This window comes from Schistocerca americana, chromosome 2 (assembly GCF_021461395.2).
Source record: "Schistocerca americana isolate TAMUIC-IGC-003095 chromosome 2, iqSchAmer2.1, whole genome shotgun sequence".
Classification (NCBI taxonomy): domain Eukaryota; kingdom Metazoa; phylum Arthropoda; class Insecta; order Orthoptera; family Acrididae; genus Schistocerca; species Schistocerca americana.
In genome coordinates, this window is record NC_060120.1 from 33,095,970 (window position 1) to 33,117,317 (window position 21,348).

A 21,348-nucleotide genomic window follows, 5' to 3' on the forward strand; every position below is an offset into this window, starting at 1 on the left:
AGTAATTGAACATATTCTCAGTTCGAATATAATAAACTTTCTTGAGACTAAGAAGCTTATATCCATGAATCAACGTGGTTTAGAGAGTATCGCTCACGCAAAACTCAGCTTGCCCTTTTTTTACATGATATGCTACGAACAATGGATGAAGGACAACAGGCATATTCCATATTTCTAGATTTCCAGAAAGCATTTGACATGATGCCCCATTTCAGGCTGTTATGAAGGTATGAGTATGGAACAAGTTCACAGATATCCGAGTGGCTCAAGGACTCCTCAAATAATAGAACCCAGTACGTTGTTCTCAATGGCGAGTGTTCATCACAGACAAGAGTATCTACAGGAGTGCCCCAGGGAAGTGTGATACGACCACTGTTTTTCCTGATATACATAAATCATTTGGCAGACAAGGTGGACAGCATTATGCGGTTGTTTGCTGATGATACCATGGTGTATGGTAAGGTGTTGAAGTTGAATGACTGTAGGAAGATACAAGATGACTTGGACAAGATGTCCGGTTGGTATGAAGAATGGCAGGCAGTGCTAAATGCGGAAAAATGTAAGTTAATGTGGATGAGTGGGAAGATCAAATCTGTAATGTTTGGGTACAGTATTACTAGTGACCTGCGTAGCACAGACAAGTCGTTTAAATATCTGGGTGTAATGCAGCAAAGCGATATGAGCTGGAACAAGCATGTGAGAACTACGGTAGGGAAAGCAAATGGTGGACTCTGGCTTATTGGGAGAATTTGAGGAAAGAGTGGTTCACCTGCAAAGAAGACTGCATACAGGACGCTGGTGCAACATATTTTTCAGTACTGCTCAATTGTTTGGGATCCATACCAGCTCAGATTAAAGGTAGACATCGAACCAATTCAGAGGCAGGCTCCTAGATTTGTTACCATTAGGTTCAAACAACACATAAGTGTTACAGAGATGCTGTGGGAGTTCATCAACTGGGAGTACCTGGAGGGAAGACGATGTTCTTTTCAAGAAAGGCTACTGAGAAAATTCAGAGAACCGGCATCTGAAGCTGACTGCCAAATGATTCTACTGCCACTAACATACTTTGTGCATAAAGATGAATCATGAAGATAAGACACAAGAAATTAGGGCTCATACAGAGGGATATAGATTGTCTTTTTCCCTTGCTTTACTTAGGAGTGCAACAAGGAAGGAAATAACTAGTAGTGGTACAGGGTACCCTCCGCCACCCACCATACAGTGGCTTGTGGAGTATCTGTGTAGATGTAGATGCACTACCCTAGATGACTATCACTGGCTAGTATGGCAGAAGCCTGGGAGAAATGTTCTGGAAAAGCACAGCAGCATTAATCCCGGCATCTTAGAGTGGGGAGCCATAGAATATGACTTCAGGCCATGGCTGGTAGTGACCGAGGGAACGCCGATGGCACAATGGTACATCACAAACATTCAGCATCCTCGTGTGTTACCTCTCAAGTAACGGTATTGTGGTGCCATCTTTCAACAGGACAATTCTCATCCACAGATGACACGTGTGTCAACAGACTATCTGTATGATGCTGAAGGACTCCTGTGTCCACCAAGATCCCCACATCTGTTTCTGAAAGAGAATATGTGCGATCAGCTCAGATGTCAACTCCATTCTAGTGTCAGTATCCTAGGTATCAAGGAAGAGTTACAGCAGTTGTTGGCAGGCTTATCTCAGGAGAGGATACAAATGGCTTTGTCACACCATTTACAAACAAATAAGTGAATACATCAAGGCCAGAAGAGCTGAAATGTAATACTGAGAAGTGTTGCAGCAAAGTTTTTGTAAATTTCAGCCTAGTTTTGTAATTACTGAGCTAAAATCATAGACCACCACAACCTGTGAAATTTAATTTCACTTCATTTCCTCCTTCCCTTCTGGGTGCACTGTATTTCAGTCACTGTTACTCTTTTTGAGTTGAGTCATATCATAGTGGAATGCTTGGACTTTCCTGTAATGCAAGATTCCTCTTCTGATACTGGGCATAATATAAATGCAATGACAGTGCATGAACTGTACAATGCAGCTGAGGCTGGGCAGTCAAATCATGTATGAGATAGCACAACGTGTGTGTGTTGCTGTTATCAATACATTATTTAGTTTCTTCTTTGGTTTACTGTGAAGTACAGTATGCAAACAGAACAGAGACATAGAAGTTACATGGATCCAATTATCAGTATTATCAAATTTTAACTTGAACTCAGCTATTCCTATTGCAGAATGATATTGTTTTAAGAGTATGGGGCACACAGAACTTATCTACTAATGACAACCATAATATTAACCTAACTGCACTTATACCTAGTTGTTGGTAAGAGAGAAACACTGAACAACGAATAGTTGAGTGGAAGGGAAATGGAAAAGGGGGGAGGGGAGTAGGCTTTTAGTACAAGACAGCCAGAAACATGCAGTCTGAAGTTACATTAACAGCAAATGTAAACAGTTTTGGAAGATATTAGAAAATAACTTATTAATAATTACAGGAATAATCACAACTAAAAACACTGATGCAGTACCCACATACCTTTTAACCAAAGTATAAGTATTCTTGCAATTTTTTATTACTGCGTGACATTACTTCGTGGATCCATATGATCAGTATTCATGAAATGTGTGCCAAACTGGCAATTAAACGTCAACACATACTTTTCATTACTGTTTTCCAACAGTCATCTAGGCACACAACACACTTAATGGCTGAAACTTCTGAAACGGTGCGACTCCTCTCCTTTCACTCAAAATTCCGTGCAAGTACTTCAACAGAATACTTATACTCCCACAAGGATTAATATGGTACCAAGTTAACCCAATATGTTCTAACACATAAGGACATTACCTCTCCGCATGGTAACCGTTTGCTAAATTCAATTCCTGTCATAGGAGTTCCTGTTGGTGGCAGTAGAATGTTGGAATCCATCATAAGCCACTCTACATTCAGTGGGCGTTTCTTCATTTCATTGTATTCATCTTCAAACATATCGAGAAATATTTCTTCACTCTGAATGGGCAAACAAATTAGATGTACATGCAACAAATAAAATCCTGTGACTGTAACAAGAGATACACATACATATTCCGACTGCTTTAAGTATGAACAAATAAACTTAAGTTTTACTGGTACAAAAATACTTTGTTCACTTTTGCCTTCAAAAAAAGCTCTCTAGAAAACAAAGGAAAAAAATTTAACTTTTCTGTTATAACATAATCATATTTCAGAAGAAATAGAGACATACGGATGTGCAATTAATAACTTGAAAAAGATAACCAATACTGAAATTTCAAGCCACTGTTAACAAGCAAAGAATGTATCACATGACCACCCACATATCACAAAGACAAGACAAAAGAAAACTAAAATTCTGTTTTGGAGAAACAAGAAAAGTGATGAATGCCACAAAAAATGGAAGAGAGAGGAACAATTTTTTCAGAACTCAAGTCAATATTGGAAAAAGGTAAGGGAAAGCAGACACTAACATGTTTGTTTGGAATGTGGGTTCAAAACAGTTCAAGCTTCCAATGACCCTTGTGATGACCATCATCTGCAGCAATGTGGCATCAACTACTGAATATAGGCCCCCTACAGACTTTTAAATTCTCAGTCACTACTCTCCACTTGGAATTCAACAAAGAACATACCGTACTTGGTCCATCTGTATATTTTCCATTCAGGTTGTTCCTCTACCAATTTGTTTATTTTCTTTTCTCTCCCAGTAATTCCCAATATGCATCTCTATATAATCACTGAACAAACCTTTGGTTTTAAATAGCTTTCACATTTAAAATCCATGACTCACTCCAATAAGTTACAAGTGGCAATACACAACTATTGCACACTTTCATTTTTAAACACATCTGAAGCTTTGTTTTGAATGCCTTATTCACTTTATGGAATGTATTCCAGACCCTTTTGGCGCTTCTGTTTATTTTTATTGCTTTCCATACACTTTTTTGCAGCTGCCTTCAACATAAAAATTAAAATGTATCTACAAGTTCACTATTCATTATAACTATTTTTCTTCTCAATGTGTTGGCTTTACATTGTTTTATTATAATTTATTTTCAGTCCGTCCCCTTAATCCTTAATTAGAGGTCATTAACAGTTCTCCCTCCAGTTCCCAGGAGAACCAACTTTTGCAGTCAACAGGATGAATATGTGATCACAAGTATTTAGCAACACACAAGAATCATTGCTCACATAAACGAAGGATGGCCTCCATATAAACTTTTTAAATATAATGTACTCCTTAAGACAATAAGCACTAGTGGCTTGAAATGCAACACAAATGAATTTATGTTACACAACATTAACATTGAGGCTGGTTGCATTATAAAAGAACAACCTTCACTGTCACTTATGATGTAAAGGATCAGTGACTAGTTTCTGTGTGTGTCTACATCTACACCTATACACTGCAAGCCACTTTACAGAGTGTGGCAGAGGGCACACTGCATACCAGTGTCACTTCCCCCATTTCTTTGTTTCAGTTGCGAATGATTTGTGAGTAGAACAATTGCCGGTAAGCCTCTGCATGAGCTCGAATTTCTGTAATTTCATCTTCATGACTTTTTCATGAGAAATACATAGGAGGAAACAATTTATAGGCTGACCCTTCTCGTAATGTACTGTCTCATATCTCTTAACTGTAAAGCACACCATGATGCAGAACTCTTCTCTTGGAGCATCTGCCCATGGAGGTGGCTGAGCATGAGCCCGTAACAAAACTTGCTGTTCTTCTTTGGATCTTGTCTATTTCCCCTATCAGTCATATCTGGTATGGATCCCAGACTGCTGAGCAGCATTCAATTATTGGTCAAATGAGGATTTTGTAAGCTACTTCCTTCCCTGACGGACTATATTTCCTGAAGATGCTTTCAATGAATCTGAGTCTGGCATCTGCCTTACTGCGATTAACTCCATGTGGTAGTCACACTTTAAATAGCTCCATGCACATGCTCCTAGCTATTTTATGTAAGCAACTGCTTCCAGTTACTGTTCTGCAATTGTGTAATCACATAATAATGGATCTATCTGACTATGTACATTCAATATCCTACATTTTTTCATGTTGAGGGTCAGCTGCAACTCCTTGTTGATCCTGTTATTGCATTTTGCTACAATTTTCTAGCACTGTGACTTCACTGTATATAACTGCAGCATCTGTGAAAAGCCTCATGAAACGTAAGACATTACGTAATAGGTATTTATATATACTGTTCAAAGTAATGGTCCTATAACACTCCCTTGGAGTATGCACGAAGATATTTCTAAGTCTGAAGGTTTTTCTCTGCTCAGAATGATGTGCTGTGTTCATTTGCTAAAAACTCTTCAATCCAATCACATGGTTGGTATGGTATTCCATTTGCTGGTATTTCGCTCATTAAATGTCAGTGCGGAACTGTATCAGAGGCCTTCCAGAAGTCCAGGAACACACCATCTACTGCTTTCTGTGTCTCTTGGATGAACAAAGCAAGCTGAGCATTGTTTTTAAAATCAATGCTGATTTCTGCAGAGGAGATTTCCAGTCTCACAAATATCATACTATGCATGGGTAAATATGTTACAAAATTCAACAACAGACTGACATCTGGGGTATAGGCCTACAGTTTATGCATCCGTTCGATGATCCTTCTTGAAAATGAGAATGACCTGTTCTTGTTTCCAATAATTAGGAATGCTTCAGGCCTTCAGAGACCTAAGGTACTGCCACAAGAAGAGTGGCAAGTTTTTTCGCGTACTCTATTTAGAATTATATTGGTATCTCACCAGGTTCAGTGGTCTTTCCTCTGTTGAGGGATTTCAATTGTTTTTCTATCACATGGTCACTTACTACTTACTACAGTAGTACAAGTTTATATGCCAACTAGCTCCGCAGATGACAAAGAAATTGATGAAATGTATGATGAGATAAAAGAAATTATTCAGGTAGTGAAGGGAGACGAAAATTTAATAGTCATGGGTGACTGGAATTCGACAGTAGGAAAAGGGAGAGAAGGAAACATAGTAGGTGAATATGGATTGGGGCTAAGAAATGAAAGAGGAAGCCGCCTGGTAGAATTTTGCGCAGAACATAACTTAATCATAGCTAACACTTGGTTCAAGAATCATGAAAGAAGGTTGTATACATGGAAGAACCCTGGAGATACTAAAAGCTATCAGATAGATTATATAATGGTAAGACAGAGATTTAGGAACCAGATTTTAAATTGTAAGACATTTCCAGGGGCAGATGTGGACTCTGACCACAATCTATTGGTTATGAGCTGTAGATTAAAACTGAAGAAACTGCAAAAGGTGAGAATTTAAGGAGATGGGACCTGGATAAACTGACTAAACCAGAAGTTATACAGAGTTTCAGGAAGAGCATAAGGGAACAATTGACAGGAATGGGGGAAAGAAATACAGTAGAAGAAGAATGGGTAGCTTTGAGGGATGCAATAGTAAAGGCAGCAGAGGATGAAATAGGTAAAAAGACGAGGGCAAGTAGAAACCCTTGGGTAACAGAAGAAATATTGAATTTAATTGATGAAAGGAGAAAATATAAAAATGCAATAAATGAAGCAGGCAAAAAGGAATACAAACGTCTCAAAAATGAGATCGACAGGAAGTGCAAAATGGCTAAGCACGGATGGCTAGAGGACAAATGTAAGGATCTAGAGGCTTATCTCATGAGGGGTAAGATAGATACTGCCTACAGGAAAATTAAAGAGACCTTTGGAGAAAAGAGAACCACTTGCATGAATATCAAGAGCTTTGATGGAAACCCAGTTCTAAGCAAAGAAGGGAAAGCAGAAAGGTGGAAGGAGTATATAGAGGGTCTATACAAGGGCGATGTACTTGAGGACAATATTATGGAAATGGAAGAGGATGTAGATGAAGATGAAATGGGAGATATGATACTGCGTGAAGAGTTTGACAGAGCACTCAAAGACCTGAGTCGAAACAAGGCCCCAGGAGTAGACAACATTCCATTAGAGCTACTAACAGTCCTGGGAGAGCCAGTCCAGACAAAACTCTACCACCTGGTGAGCAAGATATATAAGACAGGCGAAATACCCACAGACTTCAAGAAGAATATAATAATTCCAATCCCAAAGAAAGCAGGTGTTGACAGATGTGAAAATTACCGAACTATCAATTTAATAAGTCACAGCTGCAAAATACTAACGCAAATTCTTTACAGACGAATGGAAAAACTGGTAGAAGCTGACCTCGGGGATGATCAGTTTGGATTCCGTAGAAATGTTGGAACACGTGAGGCAATACTGACCCTACGACTTACCTTAGAAGAAAGATTCAGGAAAGGCAAACCTACGTTTCTAGCATTTGTAGACTTACAGAAAGCTTTTGACAATGTTGATTGGAATACTCTCTTTCAAATTCTGAAGGTGGCAGGGGTAAAATATAGGGAGCGAAAGGCTATTTACAATTTGTACAGAAAGCAGATGGCAGTCATACGAGTCGAGGGGTATGAAAGGGAAGCAGTGGTTGGAAAGGGAGTGAGACAGGGTTGTAGCCTATCCCCGATGTTATTCAATCTGTATATTGAGCAAGCAGTAAAGGAAACGAAAGAACAATTCGGAGTAGGTATTAAAATCCATGGAGAAGAAATAAAAACTTTGAGGTTCGCCGATGACATTGTAATTCTGTCAGAGACAGCAAAGGACTTGGAAGAGCAGTTGAACGGAATGGACAGTGTCTTGAAAGGAGGGTATAAGATGAACATCAACAAAAGCAAAACGAGGATAATGGAATGTAGTCGAATTAAGTCAGGTGATGCAGAGGGAATTAGATTAGGAAATGAGGCACTTAAAGTAGTAAAGGAGTTTTGCTATTTGGGGAGCAAAATAACTGATGATTGTCGAAGTAGAGAGGATATAAAATGTAGACTGGCAATGGCAAGGAAAGTGTTTCTGAAGAAGAGAAATTTGTTAACATCGAGTATAGATTTAAATGTCAGGAAGTCGTTTCTGAAAGTATTTGTACGGAATATAGCCATGTATGGAAGTGAAACGTGGACAATAAATAGTTTAGACAAGAAAAGAATAGAAGCTTTTGAAATGTGGTGCTACAGAAGAATGCTGAAGATAAGGTGGGTAGATCACGTAAACTAATGAGGAGGTATTGAATAGGATTGGAGAGAAGAGAAGTTTGTGGCACAACTTGACTAGAAGAAGGGATCGGTTGGTAGGACATGTTCCGAGACATCGAGGGATCACCAATTTAGGATTGGAGGGCAGCGTGGAGGGTAAAAATCATAGAGGGAGACCAAGAGATGAATACACTAAGCAGATTCAGAAGGATGTAGGCTGCAGTAGGTACTGGGAGATGAAGAAGCTTGCGCAGGATAGAGTAGCATGGAGAGCTGCATCAAACCAGTCTCAGGACTGAAGACCACCACCACAACAACAACAACAACAACAACAACAACAACAACGGTCACTTATCTCGATGTATGTCATTTTGTTGTTCATGCAATGATTTAAAGGAGGAACTACAATGTGATCTTTTTTCTGTGAAACAGTCCTAGAAAAAGACTTCCAGTATTTCGGCCGTTTCTGCATCATTATTCATTTCAGTGCCATTATTGTTACAATGTATGGCTTATGTTTTCAATCCATTTACCAATTTAACATAAGTCCAAAACTTCTTAGACTTTTCTGTCATGTTGGTGGACAGAATTTTGCTTTTGAATTCACTGACAGCTTCACGAATGGTTCTCCTTATGCTAATTTTGGCATAGTTCAGTTTTGTTTCTCTGTGAGTCTATGGTTATGTTTAAAGTTGAAGTCAAGCTCTCTTTGGTTTTGCAGTAGCTTTCCAACACTGTTGTCAAACAAAAATGGGCCTTTCCGCGCATCTCACAACTTTGCTCGGGATACTCCTATGTAGAACGTATTGTAAATACTCTTCAAGTATTTCAATTGACACTCAACAATATCAGTGCTGGAGATGAAATTTTCATGTTGATCTGTCAGGTAATTCGAAATCCATTTTTTGTAGGTCTTTCTACACACAAAGAACTTCCTATCTTTCTTTATATTCCTATCTGCAGTCATATTCAGTGAGGCTGTAACAGTCTTGTGATCACTGATTCCCTGTTCTACGACAACTGAGTCAAAAACTTCAGTCTCTTTGTCACCAGTAGCTCTAAGATGTTACTTCGATGAGTCGGTTCATTGATTAACCACACAAAGTAATTTTTGGAGAAGACACTTAGAACAATTTCACATGATCTCCTGTCCTTACTACCTGCCTTAATCACTTGAGTCCTCCAGTCTGTAGTTGGTAAGTTGAAATCTCCACCTAAAACTTTAACTTGGCCAGTTACGTGAAATATTCTTAAAGTTTGCCCACAAATGTTACACCACCACTAATGCTGAGGCAGAGGATCTATAAAAGCATCCAATGATCACTTTTAATCCAGTTGTTAATGCTCATCTTTACACAAATTATTTCTCATTATGAACCTGCACTAATCTCGCTTCATGTTATCACATTTTTTTATGGCTGTAAACACACATGTCAGTGATACAAATTTCAATCTGGGTTTAGAATTTCACTACTATTGACAGCTAGTTTTAGCCAATTTTTGCCACATAACAAGGGACACTAGTTTAGAACCTTTTCATTCATGCTCCTGTAGTTAGCTAATATTACATAAACTTTCTCCAATCTGCTACAATGAATGCTACTCTGTCTGGAATCAGAAGGCATATTATCAGGCCTCTGAAGGGACTTCTCTAAATTAAAAAGCCCACATGTGCTCTGCTACCCTAGTAACCACTTCCTGCATGTAGTGCATGCTTGACCTGTGAAAGGGGGTCCATCTGATAGTGGAGGTAGAAAAATCCGCATCCAAGACCATCACCGAATTGTCTGAGCCTCTAGTTTAAGTTTTCCACTTGGTTACAAACCAGAGGCTGCTTCCAGTCCATGAGCGAGACTTGTTGCCTTCATCAAATCAGGCTGCTGTCTGTAGGAAACGAACCTGATCTCTGAACCCAGGTGCACCCGGTGCCCTCAACTCTTGGCAGCAGAGCTTCCTCAACATCTCGGATGACATCTACTGGCAACCTAAAAGAGTGGGCACTGGCCTTCTTTCCTGACATGACTATTTCCCTAAAGGGCTTCACCACATGCATAACATTGGAGGTACCAATGACAAGAAATCCCACTCTCTGCACTTGTCTACACCTCTCAGGAACATTGGCAGCAGTCCCAAAAGGTGAGGCATCCCATGCTGGCTCAGATGTATTTTTCAGCATTAAGCAATACCTCAAATCTGATTTAAGGCTTAAGAAGACAGCCATCCACAGTCAGTATCCACTTTTGCCTTCTGCTCAAAGATTTGCAACCCACCACTGTTCACCAGTTGCTGCCTGGTCGACTGGTCGGGATGTGCAAATCAGAGGGCACTGTGACATCAAGGATCCCAGGCTATGGCCAACACAGCTTCCAGCTGTTTACAGACAGTGGCCAATTCCCCCTGCATCTGTACACAACAGGCACAATCCCTGTCCATTTTTCATAAATTTTTTGTCTATATCGCAAATAATATAACATTAACTCAGAGGTTGTTGGGTGTAATCCAAGATCTGCTGCTACGCTACTTCTAATTTATGTAATGCTCCGAAGTCAGCTCACACAAAAATAATGCACTAACATTTACGCAAAAACCTATAGAGTAGGTTAAGTTAGTAAACACTAGTCTACAAGTAGGAAAGACAGGTGTAATTCACTTCTTTGCAGAAGTTCGAGGGCTTCCCAGAAAGTAATGCACTGCACATTTTTTCTTCAACAATTCTTTATTGAAAATAACGAGAATTACACACACAAAAGATTGATGTTTTATCTACACGCCCTATTTTTCCATGTAAACTCCATCCCATTCTTTGTCCTTCCTCCAGCACGAAACAAGGGCGAGTACGCCCTGTCAGTACCAATCCTTGTCTTGGTGACGAAGCCAGTGCTTCATTGTGTGAATCACCTCCTCATCATTCTCAAAATGTCTTCCATGAATGGCACCCTTTAATGGCCCAAACAACTGACATCATCAGCTTGCTGCAACATGTCAGATGTGACAGCCGTGGATGGTCTCCCAGACCGCTGCAAATCATGGAGCTCTGCTGAACTGCCTTCTGATGACCTCACCCTCTGTGCTTACCGACTAACTGTACATGTGTTTACAGCAGATGCTCCATAGACTTTGCACAAGCATTTGTGAATATTCCCCACAGTTTCTTTCTCTGCAATTTCTTCAATGATGGCACATTGGTTGTAATGCAAATCACCTACAGATGCCATTATGAAACTGTTCTGCAGCTACAGTATCTGTCGAAAGTGATAGAAACTTAGCACACTCACTCAGGAGACATCAAATAATACATACGTACCATTTCGCATTCATAGCATTGTTTTCGGCTGAGAAAAAATAAGTGGTGCATTACTTTCTGGGCAAACCTCATATGTGAAAACAGACTAAATTACTGTGTATAAAATAGAAACTGCATCTTTTCAACTACGAAACAGCTGCTATACTGCATATTGACCGAGTGAACAGCACATTGTCTAAAAGTGATTATTGAAATAGTAAGTACTAAATATTTGCTTAGCTCACCTTAAGAGGCAAAATCAATAAATACATACATCTTTGCTAAAATAATTTAAAGTATTTCATACCACTGAGCCACTAAAGTACTTACATAGTTATATACATTTTTCATTTTTTCTTACAAAAAGTCAAACGATTTTTCAAAATTATCTCATATGTATGTTGTGAGATATGAGTGTTGACATATTCATGCTTAGAACAGTGACATTAGACTATCATGTAATGTACTCATTGCCAGAAACAGAATGAAGTACATTTTCCACAGGGCAATTAATTCATCAGCTATAGAAGTGGATAGATAATATTCCAAATACCCAAATAAAATTACTAGCAGCCAGCTACTTCATTTTCAATGAACAAATAATGGTACTGGATTATTTAACCACTACATGCGCAACAATAACTAGTAACATGATAATGGTAAGACCAAATGCCACATGGATAATTACATTTCTAAACAAAATAAATGACTGTGACTGTGCTATAATCTCTTTACCAACAGTTGGCATAAACCTCAATTGATGTCATAAATCATTCATTCATAAAATACTTTAGGTGACCACAGTATACTACCATAAAAACAGTGACTGTGTTGATGACACCTAAATGGTGAACCACAAGACAAAATACGAAAAACTAAAATTACAAAAATGGACTACATACAATTTTATAATTCTTACTTTCTGCAACAGGAAATTAAATGCACTGTAGAATTATCAACAATATCTATACCTTATAAAAATTTCTCAGGAGAGCAACACTTTCCTCTTTCGCTCCTTCAATTGCCGCCAAGTGACCATCACGGAGGAAACTTTGCCCATTCTTCATCACTAGCTGTATTAGTAAGCGAATACTAAGTTCCAATGTCACAAGTCGTATTCGACTATCTAAAGATACAGAGAAAGAAACAAGTTGAGTAACAATACAATTTAATAAGTATAAGAGAAAGTGAAATTGGGTCATACTGCAAAGTCGATATTAATAATTACCATACAACTTAACAGGATGAAATAACAAAGTGAAAATATGAAAACTGAGGGAAGTGAAGAAGACACACTTCCTTTTTTCTGATATTTCCTTCATGTTCTATAGACAACTACATATCTTAAAACAGTATAAATGAAATATGTGACAATAGTATTAATAACATAATACTACAAGTGTCCTTAATGCTTGGATGCCATTTCAAAATATTCACACACACCATCCAATAGCACATGATAAGCTCTGATTGAAAGCTACTCCTACTTACGGAAAACTAAGTACTTACTGTATTTCTATATGGGCGTGTTTAGACATTCCCCAATAGCAAGTATGCCATCTAATGAGTTCATTACTACTATCCCATTTTCACACAAGAAGCCATTCCTGTTTCCTGTGATCAGAAAGATTTTTGTAGCTATATAGTAATTGCAAAGCTAACAAAGTCAGCAACGGAGTCAGAAGAGCAACTGAACGGAATTGATAGTGTCTGGAAAAGACGTTATAAGACGACATTGAGAAAAGTAAAACAAGATAATGGGATGTAGTCAAAATTAAATTGGGCAATGGTGATGGAATTAATTAGGAAATGAGACACTGAAAATAGTAATGAATTTTGTTATTTGGCAGCAAAATAACAGATGATGGAATGAAGAAGAGAGCTGCTTGTAATGTGTTCTCTCTTCCCTGGTGCTCCCTCGGACTTGATGGCGGCCAAGTCGGGCGCGGACAGCAAAGAGAGCACCCAGCGTCCTCTGGTCATAAATACTGCTCAAGATCCTCCATTACGGCAGTCTCAGGTAGACCTGAAGAAGGCAACGAGTTACGTGGCCGAAATATTGTGCCAGTGCGACACAAACATCCGGCAGTAGACCCGATTATTCCACATGTCAAGATCTCGCCGGGAAAGCCTGAAGAGTTACAGCAGTGTATGTGTTCAAACAGAATGCGGTTGTCTTGTTTTCTTAATATTTGAAACAGTACCCGTGGTCTCAGACTTCCGGATCAACTTCCGAACTGATGATTCAGTTGGAGCAGCATTACATCTGGGTGTCACACACAATTCACGAATGGCTGCTGTGGGATTTTCACTCTTTTTGTAATAACTTTTTATCACTTGTATGCATTGCTCAGTTGTCATCTGTTCCATGATGAAAAGAAACTTCAAACAACAATGCTCACCATACAAAATTTGTCAGGCTACTAATGGGAAGGATCGCAGAAAACAAATGTGAAAAAACCATGGCTACCAACCATCATATGACGAAATGGCACAAAATTCAAATTCGTCCTTCCTTCCTCGACACCTGTTAGAACTATAGACAGCAATAACAACTTCTCATATCTTTTAAAATTTTGAACTTCAGGGAAAAGCACAGCATGGCAGAAAGGCCATGAGACTTTTACTAATGCATGTGTGAAGGACTTTCTCCTTGATTTGACACCTGAATCCAGTTTAGGGACAAGCAAAAGAGTACAGAGGATGCACACTTCCACCTCAGTGGGCACAACAATAAGCAGAACTGCAGAATTTGGGATAACAAAAAAAATCCATGAGTGACTGTGGAGGATAAGATGTATCCACAATGCATCATGACTGTGTGGTGTGGGTTCTGGGTAGGACTGATTGGCCCATACTTTTTCAAAAACGATGAGGGAGCTGCTGTCACTGTGAATGGCGACCATTACCAAAAATGCCTTCTGATTGGATTTTCACTCTTAGTGATGAAAATGATGATTTTTGGTTTCAACGAGACAGTGTGACATGTTACACCTCCCATGAAATGATTGCTCTGCTGAATGAAGTTCCCTCAAAAAATTCTCTCTCTGCATGGCAACCAGGAGTGGCCTGCCACATCATGCAATCTTGTGGCCTGTGACTTTTTTTGTGGGGATTTATAAAATCAAAAGTGTACACGAACATATCACAAACCGTACACCAATTGAATGATGAAGTTAATAGGGTTATTACCAGCAGCCCACCAGATGTTTGTGAATGTGCCATCGAGAACTTCAACATACGCACTGCTCTTTGCCATGCAGGCTTGGGTAGTAATATAGAGGATATAATTTTACATACGTAAATGGGAGAAGGTGCTTAATGTGTCTGACACACACACACACACACACACACACACACACACACACACACACACACACTACATTTTCAATAAATTTTCTATGTTCTACGGTATTTTAATATTCGTCCCTAGTTCGCTGACACCCTCTACTTGTATTAACTTAATGCTGTATTTCTGTACCTGTATTATCACAAATAGAACATAGTGCCTCAGTATTAATGGCACATGGAACAAAAACTTTCTTTCTGGTATGTTGTTGAAAACTGACATTTTCGAGGCGATGGCTGTGTACAAAATACTAGCTAAATCTTGCAAACAGCTAATATAAACTACATCAAATGCAATATAAATGTGAGCAGTCATTTGAAGATGAACCTCTTGGTTCAAATCCAGTAACAGCAATATTAGCATTAATAAATAGCATTATTAACAACAGCTAGTTTCTGTTTCCTTTTTTGCCAAAATTAGCTTGTAAAAACTTACTTATTGGCACTGTGGACCACTCAGTTTTTATGGTATAGAATTTTGAACATTCTTAATAAAGTATTTATTTTCTGATTTATCTCATTATTTTTTGCAGTGATATGGTGAGCAACACTATTCTGTGATACCAGAATGACTCCTCAGCATTTTGGATACAACTCAGTTATGTACAAATAAAGGTACATTGTTTTTACATTCTCCAGGCAAATGTCAGGTTTGGTACTTAGCACATTTTCCATTTACACTCTTCAATTATTCCTCACACAAAGGGCTGTTTCAAGTGTTCTCAGACTGTGTGTATTCTCTATATTAAGATTAAAAGATTATGTTAATATACAAGCATACAGTTGTTGACTGAATAAACGCTACATAAATATTTGGGCTGCAATCCTTGTACAGTCCCAGTACTATCTTGCCCTGTCCTCTGGCAACGATTCATCTATGTGAATAACTACAAGTTGCACCACGATTTTAATCCCACGTTGATCTGTAGGTCCCCCTATTTATTTCTAAGTCAGTCTGTCAGCCAGCAGATCGGAGAAAAGCAAGCCATATTACGTCCAATAGAATCAACTCCTGTGATTATCAAATCAAGCTTCAGAATGGATGCAGAAATCTGTGCAATCAAGACAAAAATAAAATTCTGAACAAAAAAATAAAAATTAAATAAATATCATCTTCATGTCATCTGAAAACTCAGCAGCTGCATGCAACAATAAATGATCATCTCGTATCAATGCTCAATGAACATCAAAGTTGTTTCTCTACTGTCACTTACTACAAATCTCAACCAAAATATAGCATACAGTTATTGAGAAAGATTTCCTAGAAAGAGCATAGTACATTAGATATTATGACATGGAAACTGATGTTTTTGAAGCAAAATACATACCATCTTCAAAAACAGAATTATCCCGCAACAATTTTGGAACATTTGGTGAAGGAAATTTATAAAAGGTTTATTAGAGCAATGTCAGGGAACACTTAATCCTGACATTTAATAGAATTTTTATCAGTTGCGGCAATGTCAATTCTCTAGTGTATATTGTTTTAATGGAAATAAGTTACGACTGTCTGTGCTAAAAGATTATAAATGAAATAACATAGCGTAAAAAAGAATGAACTGATATTTCCCTTCTGTTTGTTTGTGCAAGCTATGCCTAGATGTGCAGTGTGTCACCAATAATAATTTATCACTATGTAAGATACAACTCACTGTTTTTTTTTCCCCTTTTTAAATCTGGTTTAATAAACAGACTGGCTTTATTTTACAAATGTCAATAAATATAGAAATAAGTGTTATTCATATTAGGAAAAAACTGTATCAGTTTCCTTGTTCCAATGGAATTTTAACCACACACATTTTTGGCATTTGGAAGGAGTGTTGTGTGTTGTCCAATGAAAATTACATCTGAAGCCAATGAAGGAAGTAAACAAGTTTGTGTTATGAACAGAAGGCATTAAAGATTTTTTTTTCATAGTGGATGAATTCAATGTAATATACACTCCTGGAAATTGAAATAAGAACACCTTGAATTCATTGTCCCAGGAAGGGGAAACTTTATTGACACATTCCTGGGGTCAGATACATCACATGATCACACTGACAGAACCACAGGCACATAGACACAGGCAACAGAGCATGCACAATGTCGGCACTAGTACAGTGTATATCCACCTTTCGCAGCAATGCAGGCTGCTATTCTCCCACGGAGACGATCGTAGAGATGCTAGATGTAGTCCTGTGGAACGGCTTGCCATGCCATTTCCACCTGGCGCCTCAGTTGGACCAGCGTTCGTGCTGGACGTGCAGACCGCGTGAGACGACGCTTCATCCAGTCCCAAACATGCTCAATGGGGGACAGATCCGGAGATCTTGCTGGCCAGGGTAGTTGACTTACACCTTCTAGAGCACGTTGGGTGGCACGGGATACATGCGGACGTGCATCGTCCTGTTGGAACAGCAAGTTCCCTTGCCGGTCTAGGAATGGTAGAACGATGGGTTCGATGACGGTTTGGATGTACCGTGCACTATTCAGTGTCCCCTCGACGATCACCAGTGGTGTACGGCCAGTGTAGGAGATCGCTCCCCACACCATGATGCCGGGTGTTGGCCCTGTGTGCCTCGGTCGTATGCAGTCCTGATTGTGGCGCTCACCTGCACGGCGCCAAACACGCATACGACCATCATTGGCACCAAGGCAGAAGCGACTCTCATCGCTGAAGACGACACGTCTCCATTCGTCCCTCCATTCACGCCTGTCGCGACACCACTGGAGGCGGGCTGCACGATGTTGGGGCGTGAGCGGAAGACGGCCTAACGGTGTGCGGGACCATAGCCCAGCTTCATGGAGACGGTTGCGAATGGTCCTCGCCGATACCCCAGGAGCAACAGTGTCCCTAATTTGCTGGGAAGTGGCGGTGCGGTCCCCTACGGCACTGCGTAGGATCCTACGGTCTTGGCGTGCATCCGTGCGTCGCTGCGGTCCGGTCCCAGGTCGACGGGCACGTGCACCTTCCGCCGACCACTGGCGACAACATCGATGTACTGTGGAGACCTCACGCCCCACGTGTTGAGCAATTCGGCGGTACGTCCACCCGGCCTCCCGCATGCCCACAATACGCCCTCGCTCAAAGTCCGTCAACTGCACATACGGTTCACGTCCACGCTGTCGCGGCATGCTACCAGTGTTAAAGACTGCGATGGAGCTCCGTATATCACGGCAAACTGGCTGACACTGACGGCGGCGGTGCACAAATGCTGCGCAGCTAGCGCCATTCGACAGCCAACACCGCGGTTCCTGGTGTGTCCGCTGTGCCGTGCGTGTGATCATTGCTTGTACAGCCCTCTCGCAGTGTCCGGAGCAAGTATGGTGGGTCTGACACACCGGTGTCAATGTGTTCTTTTTTCCATTTCCAGGAGTGTAGTTTTGGAGTGTAAAACAAGTTACAATTTCACCAGATGGTATATTCATGATGGTACTTATGACAAACAGCATGATGACAATGAGGGCAGCCTTGCTCACAAAACAGCCATTGATAATATCTTTATAGAAAAGGCCAATGAACAAAATTATATTACAAAGCCAATAGTCAATGGCCTCTCAGACCATGACATGCAGTTCCTTCTGTTAAATGTTAATACTGAACAGGATATAAAATCTGTTAAATCTGAGCTCAAGACGGTAATCAATAAGCCAAAAATTGATTATTTTAGGACACTCCTCAGAGACATTCACTGGACTGATGTTTACAGTGCTCATGGCATGAATGAAAAATATAACACTTTTGCTAATAAAGGCTTACCTTATTTGAACACTGTTTTCCCCCACAACTAACCAAGGCTAGAGCAAGGTCTACAAAGAAGCCATAGATTACTCAAGGAATACAGGTATCTTGTAAAACAAAAATAAAACTGCATCTTCCAATTCGAAACAGTTCTGATGTTGATGCAATAGCACATTACAAGAAATGCTGCAAAATATTAAAGACTGTAATACGGACATCAAAGCAAATATATTACAAGGAAATGTAGTCATATAAGATAACAAAATAAAGACTATATGGGATATGGTGAAGGAGGAGACCAGTAGAACCAGACATGAAGAGGGGCAAATAGCATTAAGAGTTAATTATACATTGGTGACATATGTGTATAGTGTTGCAGAACTTTTTAACAAACATTTTATAACTGTTGCTGAAAAGATGTGGTTGTCAGGTTGATGGGGTTGTCAGGTTCTGTAGATGCTGCCATGGAATACCTAAGACCAGACATTTCAAGTAACTTCCATAATATGAATTTGACCCTCACTACCCCGGCAGAAGCAACATCCATTATAAAATCTTTAAAATCAAAAACATCTAGTGGGTGTGATGAAATATCAAAAAAGTTAATTAAAGAATGTAATTTTGAGTTAAGTAACATATTAAGCTATCTGTGTAACCAGTCGCTTATCAGTGAAATATTTCCTGAATGGTTGAAATATGCTGAATTTAAGCCATTGTTTAAGAAGTGTGATAAAGAAATAGTGCAAATTTCCATCCAAAATTTTTAGAAAAGGTAATGTACAATCAGCTTTATAACCATCTTATCACAAATAACAAACTGTCAAGGTTGCAGTTCAGATTCCTAAAGGGTTCTGATATTGAGAAGGCTATCTACACTTACAGTGAAAATGTACTCAATTCATTAGACAAGAAATTGCAGGCAACTGGCATATTTTGTGATTTGTCAAAGGCATTTGACTGTGTAAATCACAATATCCTTTTAAGTAAATTAGAATATTATGGTGTAACAGGAAATGTTGCAAAATGGTTCAAATGTTATATCTCTGGCAGGAAACAAAGGGTGTTATTAGGAAAGAGACATGTATTAAGCTATCAGATATCATCCAACTGGGAACTAATTACATGTGGGGTGCCAAAAGGTTCCATCTTAGGGCCCTTACTTTTTCCAGTGTATATCAATGACCTTTCATCAGTAACATTACCAGATACCAAGTTTGTTTTATTTGCCAATGATACAAACATCGGAATAAATAGCAAATCAAGTGCAGTCTTAGAAAGATCGGCTAATAAAATATTTGTGGACATTAATCACTGGTTCCTAGCCAATTCTTTGTCACTTAACTTTGAAAAAACACGATACATGCAGTTCAGAGCTTGTAAGGGGTGTCCCATGAGTATATGCCTAACATATGATGACAAGCAGATAGAAGAAGTGGACAGTGTTAAATTCATGAGCTTACAGCTTGATGACAAATTCAACTGGGAGGAGCACACCACAGAAATGCTGAAACATCTAAACAAATCTCTATTTGCAACATGAATTCTGTCAGGCATAGGGGCTTTAAAAATGAAAAAGCTGGCATACTATGCTTACTTTCACTCCATAATGTCATATGGGATTATCTTTTGGGGTAATTCATACCTAAAGTTTACTGGACACAAAAACATGCAATAAGAGTTACATGTGGTGTGAACCCAAGAGCATCCTGCAGAGGCCTGTTTAGTGAACTAGGGATACTAACTACTGCTTCTCAATATATTTATTCCTTAATGAAATTTGTCATTAAAATATATCACCTTTGCAAACAAACAGCTCAGTTCATGGAATCAATACTAGAAATAAGAATAATCTTCACAAGGATTTAAAGTCACTTATGTACAAAAAGGTGTGCATCATTCAGGAACACACACTTTCAATAACTTATCAGCAACCATAAAAAGCTTAACAACCAATGAAACTCAGTTTAAGAGAAGCCTAAAGGAATTTATTGGTGGCCAACTCCTACTCCACTCATGAATTTCTCAGTAGAACCAACTGATTTCTTTGTGTGTGTGTGTGTGTGTGTGTGTGTGTGTGTGTGTGTGTGTGTGTGTACAGTACAATCTAACTTCTGCACCATTTCAGTGCAGTAATGTGTTCATTTTTATTACGTTATAAATAAATAAAAACTTTTTTTAAAAAAATTTAAATTCAGTGCATTAATGCAATCTTAGTAAATGTGTGTTGCAAAATGATCCTTTCATATAGTGTTCATTAAAAAATAAATAAATAAAATGACTATCATAACACTTGGGACCTGTGGACGGTACATTAGCTTATTTATTTGAGTTGTAAATATTTGTCATGTATTATTGTTTTTCTGACATATTCTACATCCTATAGGACCTCCTCACTACGGATCAATTGGAATGAAAGTAAATGTAATCTAATCTAATCCTGAGTGCAGATTTAGAAGCAAAGTCAGAAATACTCAAATTTTGTAGTGCAGTTGCAGCACACTCCCATAGGCCTGTCCACTGATGCAAGAACACCAGTAAATGTTGCGACCCTGCAGAAGTGCCCAAGTTCCTCGCCATTATTATCTGATGCCTTCGGCACAAGCCACTGATAGCAGAGTGATTGCCCATGCCCATGTTCACATTTTTCAATTCAGGTTGCTTCCTGGGCTGTTTCGCACCTACTTATGAGATCTTTTGCTGCTCTCTGGACTTTGCTTACACCTAGCCAGTCACTTTGTGAGATCCACAATCATCGACCACAAGAACTGCCTGTTCGTTCCACTAGTCTCTGCTTCTCCACTAGTCTCTGCTTCAGCATCGGTATGAGTGATCATAAACTGCGTTCTAACCATGCAGACTGGGACAGAAAAACTCCAATTATTATTAAAGA

General features: G+C 39.2%; 1 protein-coding gene across 5 annotated transcripts in view; it reads right to left on the reverse strand.

The window, feature by feature from the left end:
* Window positions 1-21,348, reverse strand: part of LOC124592612 (protein CLEC16A homolog) — a 248,311-nt gene that overhangs the window by 123,617 nt on the left and 103,346 nt on the right. For all 5 annotated transcript variants that reach the window (XR_006977591.1, XM_047131854.1, XM_047131853.1 and 2 more), the window contains exons 12-13: window positions 12,358-12,512; window positions 2,850-3,011 (exon numbers count right to left, since the gene is read on the reverse strand). Coding sequence is in view for 4 of the 5 variants with exons in the window: in XM_047131854.1 (XP_046987810.1) it covers window positions 2,850-3,011; window positions 12,358-12,512 (317 nt within the window). In the remaining variant the exon portion in view is untranslated. The remainder of the gene's footprint in view (window positions 1-2,849; window positions 3,012-12,357; window positions 12,513-21,348) is intronic.